This window comes from Quercus suber, unplaced genomic scaffold (assembly GCF_002906115.3).
Source record: "Quercus suber isolate HL8 unplaced genomic scaffold, Cork oak 2.0 scaffold_759, whole genome shotgun sequence".
NCBI lineage: Eukaryota > Viridiplantae > Streptophyta > Magnoliopsida > Fagales > Fagaceae > Quercus > Quercus suber.
In genome coordinates this window covers 216,224-227,964 of record NW_027070195.1, presented here as the reverse complement: position 1 = coordinate 227,964, position 11,741 = coordinate 216,224, and the positions used below count along the sequence as shown (strand labels likewise).

General features: G+C 32.2%; 1 protein-coding gene across 1 annotated transcript; it reads right to left on the bottom strand.

Annotated features, from left to right (window-relative positions):
• Positions 1-5,825: 5,825 nt before the first annotated feature.
• On the bottom strand, positions 5,826-11,289 carry LOC112009406 (uncharacterized). Its single transcript, XM_024041739.2, has 2 exons — positions 11,133-11,289; positions 5,826-8,120 (listed from the first exon to the last, which is right to left on the bottom strand). Exon 2 carries the CDS (start codon positions 8,088-8,090, stop codon positions 6,186-6,188), a length of 1,905 nt encoding a protein of 634 aa, XP_023897507.1. The 5' UTR covers positions 8,091-8,120; positions 11,133-11,289; the 3' UTR covers positions 5,826-6,185.
• Between the last annotated feature and the right edge of the window lie 452 nt (positions 11,290-11,741).

Below are 11,741 nucleotides of genomic sequence, written 5' to 3'. Positions count from 1 at the left end.
GCTAAGCAGATACCTATTAATTAACTAGATGATCCTTAATGATCCCTTTAGTTTCTTCTTCAGCTCCAATGCTTGATATAGAAACTACGAACTTTTGATTAGTTTGGAAGATGGGGTTTGTTTTTTCTTTGTTAAGCTAAGCAGATACCTATTAATTAACTAGATGATCCTTAATGATCCCTTGCTTATCTGGTTATATGGTCACATTTCTATTGAGTTTAGGATGCTTACCTTGTAACAGTGTTTTGGTATGTTTCCATCTATGATGCCATACTTTTTTATATTTCTTTTCGCTTTATTCTGCCTTACTTGTGCGTACCTCTCTCTCGATACACATAAATTTTGAGTATTTTGGGAATAAAGTTTTGAAGGAGTGTCTAGGAGTACTGAGGAAGATTTTAATATTCCCAACCACTTGTAGTTTTATATAATTGTACGACTATACATGCAAAAGTGATACGAATTAGCTTTTTAATTAGTTTAATTAGTCCACATGAAATGAGAAGTTCTGTTTGTTTAATTAATATTTCCACCGAATGTCTGAAAACTTTTTAATGAATCTAACCGAAGAAAATGGGCTTTTGCCCTTTCTTTTTAAAAATCTAGCAAAATGCCCAACGTCTAAAACTAATTAGGAAAATGCTCCTGTTTTGAAACTCAATTTTCTAAAAATCGAGTTTCAATTTAAAACTCTATTTTTAAACAATTGAGTTATAGCGAACTGAAAATTAAAATTAAAAAAAAAAAAAATTTGGAACTCGAGTTCCATGTGAAGTACTCAAGTTCTTGGAACTCGAGTTCCTTGGAAAAATTCAAGAGGAACTCGAGTTCCATGAACTCGAGTACTTCACGTGGTACTCGAGTTCATGGAACTCAAGTTCCAAATTTTTTTTTCTAAGTCTACGTTCGTTATAACTCGATGTTTCAAAGATCGAGTTTTACATTTGAAACTCGATTTTTAGAAAATTGAATTTCAAAACAAAGGCATTTCCCTAATTAGTTTAAGACGTGGGGCATTTTGCTGGATTTTTAAAAAAGAAAGGGCAAAAGCTCATTTTGGCCGAATCTAACCTAGATTTTGTTTTCTTCCAAAAAGAATCTAACATAGGTGACAATGCATATAAATATTGCTAGACCAAATTTCTAATCTTCTTCTTCTGATCTGTAAATATTTTATAATCAAATGTGAACGATTCTTTGAGTGAATGATCTGAAAGAATTTTTGTTGAGAAATTGTTATATTCTAATTAGATTTCATAGCCATTAATTTTTATTTTAAATTGATTGAGTATCAAAGTTGTTGAATGATTGAGTGACGAGTGAAAGCATAAAAGAGAGAACAAACGTAAAAGTTGATGGATACATATTTACTATTAAACTCTTGCGTTACACTCAATTCAATGTAAGACTTACATATATACTAGGGAATATCCAGACTAACCTTAGGCTAATTCCATAAACTAATCTAAAGTAAATTTGTTTTTTTACAAGTACATGAACCTACAATTAGTTTGGGCCACCTATGCTAAAAACACACACGTCATGTTGCAGGAGGCTGGCTTTCATACCATGTCAGAGATGTTAAATGATTAAGTGATGAGTAGAAGTATGAAAGAGAAAGTAAACTCGAATGTTTATGTGATTTAGCCTAATTGCCTATATCCACAATAGTAAACTCTTGTGTTATAATAAACCAAATGTAGGGTTTATATACTAAAAGAACACTAGATTAACCTTAGGCACACTAACGCTAACCGTAGAATAATCCAAGGTTAATTTACATGAGCTTATAATCGGTTTAGATCACTAACCATAATATGTCCAAGAGTGAGGGGAAAATTGGTTGAAAACCTCATGTATTAACGTTCTGTACATGCACTTTTTTTTCGTCTCACAGTAATCTATCAATCAAAAAAAAAAAAAAAAAAATTGTAAAAACGGGGTATAGAGCAAGTTTAATTTCACTGAAGAAATTAGAGTCTTCTTCTTTTATCGTTATTAAAATCACTCTGTCAATCTCTCTTTGATTTAGAGCTTAATAAAAGTCCTCCGTAAAACGTAGGAGGCCTAGGGGAATTATTAGACTCGAGCTCAGAATTAGTGCAGTATTCTAGTATAATAGTATAATATATACTACGGCGCCATCCTTTGGCCTACAAAATCAACTCTCTCCCTCGCATTAGCTGAATATCTTCAAAGAGAGTTTGGGCTTCCAGGTACACCAGAAGCCAACAATTGTAATATTGGGAATACGACATTGATCCATACCTATTGATTTTACTGAGCTTGGGAAGAGTAAGACCAACCATTGTGACACGATTTGAGGCTAGGTCGCGAAGCACCAACTTGTCCAAAGACACCAACATGCCCATGACATAAATTATAAATATGCCATGAATGAAGTTACAAATTTGCTTACGAGGATTTGACTGGTGGTGTCCTCCTAATGCCTTAACTGTTATTGTTATCTGTCTTCCTAATGGGTAATTAGAAATATTGTTAAGGAAAAAAAAAAATCCTTTTACACTTCTTTACGTACATTAATTTACGTCAATATTGCATTTGATGCAGAAATGTCTACATTTTTAAATGTTTACATTTTAACACAAGAAACTGGGTGTAAAAAAAAAAAAAAAAAAAAACAAGTGTAAGAGTAAAAAGCCCTTTTATTAAACTAAACTTATTTTGAATTCCTTTTTGGGAATATTTTATAAATTACAAGTATAAAAACTAAGGAGGCTAATTTTGTTGTCCATAATGTAGTCAGAACGTTTGCATAAGTTGTTGTAAAATAGCATAAGACCTAAAATCTGCCCAATCAACCCAAAATACAAACACTATAGTCTATATATCATTGTATAAAGTTCATTTGTGTTATAGTAACTATGCTACAATAGCTATATATGTTAATGAATATTTAGTAAANTCACCCAATGTGCCCTCCCCCAACAACCCCCCCCCCCCCCTAAAAAAAACCACTCACTCTCTGTTTCCTCTTTCTCACGTACCCAAAGTCTTTGGGATAATAATAAAAATTAATAAGATAAAAAATAGTCCATCTAAGAGCATTCGCATTAATTCATGTAAAAAATCACAAGGGAAAGATTCCTATCTCTTCTATCCCACTGCCTAGGGTCCATGGAAAGAGAAGAGTCTTCCTCTCTCTATTTGTAATTGTTGTGAAAAATCGGTGAAACAATCTGTTTACACAAGTTTAAAGAAGAGAGAAGAAAATATGACACAAGGAATTTACGTAATTTAACAATATGCCTACGTCCACGGGAGGCGGCAGAATAAAGTTTCACTATAATTTTGGAGATTGCAACAATAGCTTGAAGATACTCTCACACAAATCCAAATCCCAAATACACCCTTGGTTCTCTCACAAATAAATAGAGAACACCCTATTGTATTTAGACAAAAATTGCAGAACACTCTAGCTTCCTATCTCTGGTACACACACAGAAGAAGCTCTTTGCTATCTCTCGTAGAAACCCACTCTTGCTTCACCGCTATTTATAGCTAAAGATTCAGCCAAAATATTAATAGTTTCAGCACATGAAACTTATCATGCCAAAAGAAGATGGCCAACATTTATTGCCTATGGAGTCATTCATTTCGGCTACAAGCAGAAAGCATGAATTTGGTTTGCATGCCAGGTGTTGTTCCTTGCCTTTTTGACAATTCATGCAATTGACAACATTTAAATACAAGCTTGTTGTATTTCTTCAGGCTTGATATTTGGTTGAATATCATCCAAACTTTTTGACATGGGCATGCAAGACTTTTAATGGTTTGTTGGCTAATGTCTTAGTAACAATTCAAGCCATTCCAATAGTAATATTTCTTTTGTCAATTGAAGTTATTAGGTTCCCTTTTTAAAAAGAGGCTAGACACGGTTCATTATAGATTTGTCTGTTAATATTACAAGGTTTCCCAAGTGAATTTGAAAGTAATTCTTCCAATTTATGTGTTCCTTAAATAAGAACTTATTAGAAATCTTGCACTACCTATTAATAAAAGAGATAGCTTAATTAGTTGAGGAGAGGCTTAGGGGCTGTTTGGTTTTTTTTTTTTTTTTTTGTCATTACTCATGACTCATCACTTCTCACTCAATTTTTATCACTTATCATTTAAAATACTCTAATTTCCCTAACCCCACCCGTTTGGCACCCATCACCCAGTGACTTTGTTTCAAAAAAAAAAACCCAAAAAGTCAAACATTGCGGCTGAAATTTCAAAAGTTGTGGCTTTAATTATAAAAATGCCATTGGAAACTGAAAACACCTTCACCTAAAATGTGTTTTCAGTTTCCATAACTCATTACTTAAAAATCAAAGAATTGAGTGATGGAAACAAAAACAAGAAACATAGCCAAATAAGCTTTCTTGGAGTGGGTCCTACTTATTTTGAGTTATGGGTGATGGAAACATAAAAACCAAGCAGCCCCTTAGTAATCTAGAAAAGAGCTAATAGTCTTACAAGCTTATAGTTTAATTGGTTAGTATCTCTTGATGTTCTTAAAAGAAACATCCTAAGTTTAATAAGGAGCTTATTTGTCATGCTTTTTATTTTTTATTTTTCCCACTTACGTGTGACAACCACTACTTAAATGGGATACAGTAAACATTGATTACAAATATAGTTTCACTTTCACCACTTAAAACTTCTCTGAACATGTTTCACAACCAAAGATTGCTTGGAATCATTAACACATCAAGCAAGTGAAAAAGTCTTAATTTAATATTATTCATCAAATTCAACATATCACAATTATTTTCTAGAGCCTTTAAGAAGGGTTTTTAGAGTTACAACAAATCAGGAAAGAAATAATTTAATCAATTACATTAAATTAAAAAATAAAACCAGAAATCAAATCCTCAGCATTAATCCATCCTCAATTGGCTTGGTGTGTCCCCAAAAGAAAGCTATTCTTATCCTATTTTTGATAGGATTTTATTGGAGCCAATTGAGTCAAAGGTTTCAATTTGTGTGTGCAAGATTAGATTGCTAAAATACCATTACAGCAAACAAATAGTTAATCACTCGTATAGAACTTATCTGTTTTGTGAGCTAGGAGAAGCCAAACATGAGTTATCAGACCTCCACCTCGCCTTAGTTGTTCAGCATGGTAATCCACTGGACAGTTACTTGCCGTTAATAAAAAAGATAGCTTAATTAGTTGAGAAGAGGCTTAGGGGCTGTTTGGTTTTTTTTTTTTTTTTTTGTCATTACTCATGACTCATTACTTCTCACTCAATTTTTATCACTTATCATTTAAAATACTCTAATTTCCCTAACTCCACCCGTTTGGCACTCATCACCCAGTGACTTTGTTTCAAAAAAAAAAAAAACCCAAAAAGTCAAACATTGCGGCTGATATTTCAAAAGTTGTGGCTTTAATTATAAAAATGCCATTGGAAACTGAAAACACTTTCACCTAAAATGTGTTTTCAGTTTCCATAACTCATTACTTAAAAATCAGATAATTGAGTTATGGAAACAAAAACAAGAAACATAGCCAAATAAGCTTTCTTGGAGTGGGTCCTACTTATTTTGAGTTATGGGTGATGGAAACATAAAAACCAAGCAGCCCCTTAGAAATCTAGAAAAGAGCTAATAGCCTTACAAGCTTATAGTTTAATTGGTTAATATCTCTTGATGTTCTTAAAAGAAACATCCTAAGTTTAATAAGGAGCTTGTTTGTCATGCTTTTTATTTTTTATTTTTCCCACTTACGTGTGACAACCACTACTTAAATGGGATACAGTAAACATTGATTACAAATATAGTTTCACTTTCACCACTTAAAACTTCTCTGAACATGTTTCACAACCAAAGATTGCTTGGAATCATTAACACATCAAGCAAGTGAAAAAGTCTTAATTTAATATTGTTCATCAAATTCAACATATCACAATTATTTTCTAGAGCCTTTAAGAAGGGTTTTTAGAGTTACAACAAATCAGGAAAGAAATAATTTAATCAATTACATTAAATTAAAAAATAAAACCAGAAATCAAATCCTCAGCATTAATCCATCCTCAATTGGCTTGGTGTGTCCCCAAAAGAAAGCTATTCTTATCCTATTTTTGATAGGATTTTATTGGAGCCAATTGAGTCAAAGGTTTCAATTTGTGTGTGCAAGATTAGATTGCTAAAATACCATTACAGCAAACAAATAGTTAATCACTCGTATAGAACTTATCTGTTTTGTGAGCTAGGAGAAGCCAAACATGAGTTATCAGACCTCCACCTCGCCTTAGTTGTTCAGCATGGTAATCCACTGGACAGTTACTTGCCGCATAGCACAACATCTCCACCCACACACTGCAAATGATGTTCCATTTGTTCTCCCTGCTCATCAAACTCAAGGCGAGTCTTTGTGAATCTTTTAGCACATGCCAATCAGATGTGACCATGGTTTCCTTTCCTTTATCCGAGTCTGATTCTTTGGGAAGTTCTTCCATCCTGAATATCTTACAGGCTTCTCCCTCATCTTTTACTAAGGATGGTCTAGTTCTTAAAAGTATCATGAGTTTAGTGTAGGTATGTTGGAATATGATATTTGCTGTGGTGGTGCAAAACATGTGAGGGCGCATTGCTAGAACATACATCATGTAGTTTGACAACAACTTACCCATTTCAATTTGAGAGTTTGCATTGCTATATTGAACATCTGAATGATAGCAAATGCTTGTTGCAATGTGCCATATGATAATGCTCTTATCGAAATCTCTCTTGACACTCCATTGGAATTCATTGTTGAGGCATCCATACCTTTCAAGAGCCCATTGACCTCTGTGTGTGATAGGCTTTGAATTTCTTGCACTGTCCACCTCTTTCATTTCATGCACAATCAGTTCTTTCAATTCTTTAGGGAATTCCACGCGTGTCCTATTCCCAGTCTTTCTGAGCTCCATGTCGATGCCACGAAACTTGATGATCCTACTATATTTCAACTGCTTGTCGTGAAGGCAAAAGCTCAACAGATTGAATTGTCCCATCGAATTGGACCATCTTTTCCACTTACTTGACTTTGGGCCAAGAGCTCGCAAGCATTTCATCACCAGAGGCATGTTATGGTACCTCATCATTTTGAGAATTGCCCACTCTGTGAAAGGTAATAGTATGATCTGATAAAGCTCTAGTATAATTGCTCCAATCAGCATCAGATAGGTAAATACAAGATCTTTACGTGAAATTTTATCGGAGGCTGTGTTAGAAAATATTGCAAATACACTTAATGCTGAAACTAAACTTAGGAAACTGATGATACGAAGAATACAGCCTTGCCATGTGTATATAATAGGCGCCTTCGTATAGAGCACATCATACATGAAGCCAAGTTCAGAATCTGTAATTCTGAAGATATCCTCAGCTGAATATGCATCAATGGACATCCATTGAAGAGACTCATATAAGGGCTTGTAGAGCCAATTCTCAAGATGAGGCTTCAAGCAGCTAAACCGATAATATGCCTTTAAGATCAATTCCACACCAGGAACTCTCTCTGGTAATTGTCGTAATAAAGCAGGAACATTTTCTTCTTGATCAATTTCTGAAATGGTTATGCCAGATTCACCAGTGAGTGCTGTCCTCAGTGCCCATACTGTCTCTCCATACTTAACTACACCGGCCACAAACATTGGCACGAAAAGAAATGAGAAATGAGAGGAACTATTCCAGAAGCGAACAAGGATCCAAATTACCACACCAACTTGGAAGAGTAGGCTAAGTAATTGCCTCAATCCCAAACGATTATCTTCTATTGAGTAAGCAGTTATGCTATCTGGGTTTCCAATTTGCACAAAGAGAAGTGGTGCCAATAACCCTTTCAGTTCACGGTGAGGAAGGTCCTTAGTATCTAAGCCAGTGAGCTTGCCTATGACAACCTTTGCAATAATATTGGACATCAAGTAAGATGACCATAGTGTGAATCTTATCCAAAAGCCAGTAATGTATTTTCTGCGGCTGCCGAAGAGAGTGAGGAAGATTTGCAAGGCAAGGCTCACTAGTATTACCATTTCGATGTTCCAGTCACCCCATAAGTCTAACCAGCTAAAAAGATCATCTTCGCCCAGTGTCATGATCTCTCCTTTTGACAAATAATAGAAACTCTGCAAGAAAGAATGATAAAATTTAATCACTTAAAACTTTTGGCAAAGTTCTTAATTTTAAAACAAACCCTATATAAGTGTAGGAAATGTAAAAAATTATTACAAATTAAACTACATCATTGAAGACTTTCAACAATAAAAGTGATTGATGTCAATTTAATTATATATAAACAAATTCTTAATTTCCTTTTTTATAATTAATAACTCATCAATTTATAAGAATTATATAATAAAATTTGTGATAGCTTTATCAATATATTTGATCGACCCAGCTTATAAATCGATTATATCAAAGAATTGCAATTAATGTTAACGTATCACCCATGGGCATATATGTGAATTGCTATGTATCTTTTTGCATATATGTGAATCCAAAAATGCTTTTTTTTTTTTTTTTGATAATTGTGTATCACCCATGGGCATCCTATGAACACTAGTTCATTTTTATTATTTTTTATTTTGTCACATTTTACTACACTATCACGGCTGTTCATAAATTATGCACTATATAATCTGTATACTTTTGTAAATTTGTTATTTTTTTAATAATTTTTTATCAATTATCAATTAGCAAATTATGTGGGTCTTATATGAAACTATTTTTTTTTTTCGTTTCATTTTGTCACATTCTACTAAACTATTACATTACATATGTTCATAAAATGTAAATATCTCTAACTTAGTTTAAGAATTTTATTATATTAGATTGTTTAGTCTTAAATGTTGAACTTCGTGTATGGATTAAATGCTTCTATGCTTCGTGTCCTCATAATATTTACTTTAGAGGGCTTTCAATTAATCTAGACCGGCCCTTTATTAGAATTCAAATTCTACTTTATATTTAGAGTCTTCATTAAAATCTTGGTAAATTATATTTCTTTGAATATATAATTCTATGTACAAAAACAATCATAATAAGTGTCTAATATCTATTAATAACTAAGTAATGCTATAAGCACAATAGTTTTCATAACAAATCTCTCAACAGTTGAGCTGAAAAATATTTTAATTTTTATATAGGTCCACCATTGACACTACTTTATTACTTACCATTAATAACTTTAGACTTATATAATTGTGAAATTTGTGTGAATAATGTTGTGCCTTTAGACTTATTGATTAATATTTCTTAATTATCAAATTTCATATTGGACGTAAGTTTATATAAAAGATAAAAAGTAATATTATGTTAAACTTTTTTATGCACTATACGAATTATCGACTAGTGTATAAAAACCTTTAAATAAATTTCATTGACAATATCAAGGGCTAGATTTAGGTGTGATTTTCTAAGTAATTAACAGTACTATGTGATGCTTATTTTAATTAATTTTTTATGTAAATATTAGAAAAAAATTCCATAAATATCATTGAAATTAAAAATAAATGATTAAAATAAAACTAAACAAAAAAAAATTACTTAGGTTATATGATCGTATGTAAGACTAGATTTTTTATGTGAAAAAGATCCAGATGATTGTCATTTTTTAAACCACTTTTTTAAAATTGGACTAGACCAGCCAATTCTACCGGGAACTAAATCCTAAACTAGTTTGATAAAAACCAAAAAACTAGCAAAAATTGAAAATCGGTCCATTTTCTAGTTCTTTGATCGTTCCAATTTTTTAAAACCATGGTTTAATTTAAACCATTTAATAGGTAAGTATCTTTTTGCATGATAGACAATCAAGCAAAAAATATAAATTAAATATTATTTTAGTTCGTATGTGCAATACTATTTAGGGTTCATTTGGTTGAGGTGAAAGTTTGGAGATAGAAAAATGGAGGAGAGAAAATATGAGAAATGTTGGGTGGGAGAGGTGTTTGGTTGGAGTGATTTGGGGGGTAGAAAATGATGGGGTCCACTGTTTTTTGCCCAAGCCCACCACTTTTTAGCCTCCCTAAATTGAAGTGAAAATGGGAGGAGAAGAGGTTGGATGAAATTTACCTGTCTACCCCTTCTCCCATCCCCTAAACTAAAGTAATGTTATTTTTTTTTTTTTTTTTTTCTCCTTCATTATTGAACGTTTGGGTTGTTTTTATTATTATTTTATTTTGTATATATTTTTTATTTTAACAATATTTTTTTTCTTTTATAAAATATTTATAAAAAAAAGCTATAAAATAGGGGCATGATAATAAATTTATACAATATTTTCTATCCATTCACTTTTCTATCTCCCAAATAAAATAAGGTATTAAGTAAAGTGAAATTTAAAAATTATATATCCTCATAGATTCCTTTTTTGAATGAATTAAATTCATAAATAATATAATTAGTATACATAAAAAAGTGTGGCCCAGGAAGTTTGATGAGGCACTAACTTATCACAATTTATCAATTACATAACTGTGCTTAAATTAAGCAATAAGTTAATATTTTATAGTTCAAAATTTTATGACACGTCACCCTCTTCAATGGGAATGAAATCGTTTGGAGTTGTACCCAAAAAAAAAAATTGTAAGGAAGCTGTAATTTAAAAATGTGTAATTTGAAAGCGCATTATCAAAAGGAAACTGAATGCAAAGATACAATTATAATCTAATTTCCATGGTTAACTCGCATATGGAACTAGAAATACTAATCATGCTCAATAATAAGTACTAAATCTTTGCTCTAATGTAACAGCTAATGAGTTTGGGTTACACATTTCATTGCAAGGCCAACTTTAGCCTTCATATTCAAGGCGCTGCATATTTTTCAATCCTTTCCTATAGTTAGTCTATTTCAAGGCCACAAATTGAGACAAAATGCAAGGGTAAAATTTTTTTTTTCTTCCAGATAATAAAATTTGAATGGCCACTGGTCTCTGAAGTGCTTTTTAATTGTTACTTCCTAGATTTATACGGCTATGTAAATGTAAGCTAATAGTTTAAAACATGATAAAGCTTCCAGACATAATGTCAAATATGTGAACACACAAAGATGGTGTTAAAAAAACAAGCACTAAATATCACAGAAAGTTTACAATAATGATGATGATAATTTCAAGTCAAAATCAGTAAGCAAACCTGAATATATAGTTTAGTCCCTGCCCCAGCTACACTGAATTAGTTGTCGTTAAGAGCCTACAAGAAGAGCTACAATGAAAAAAAATGTTATAATGGAGACAAGAAATTTTGTAAGGACTTCATGGATTTTGAATAGAAGTAACAAAAAACTGATAGTTTCTCCTTCACTTCCAATGCTTAGAGACTTATATAGAAAAAAGAAAAGGTGAATTTAATCGAGAAAGGAAAAGTATAAATGCATTTCTACAGTGTTAAACACCTTTGCTTGCTTTGGAAGTTCTTTATGACTGTGATGGGCTGTACAGGCAGATAAACGTTTTTTTTTTTATAAAAATTATCCATTACTTACCTGCATGGTTATGCTTTCATCTCATGTGTACGGAGGAATTAATAATTTCTGATACTTACCTTCTGGTTATGCTTTGCTTACATTTTTTTTTTTTTTGGTTATAATAGTTGTTTTGTTTTGCTTTGTCCTGCCTCCCTGGACCCTCCTGCTTCCTTTTTTGTGGAAAACACGCATGCCGCTATTAGCTGCATAGGACTATCTTCTTTTTGGATTAAATAGTATATATTTGGGCATTTTAGTCGTATATACAAAAGTACTTT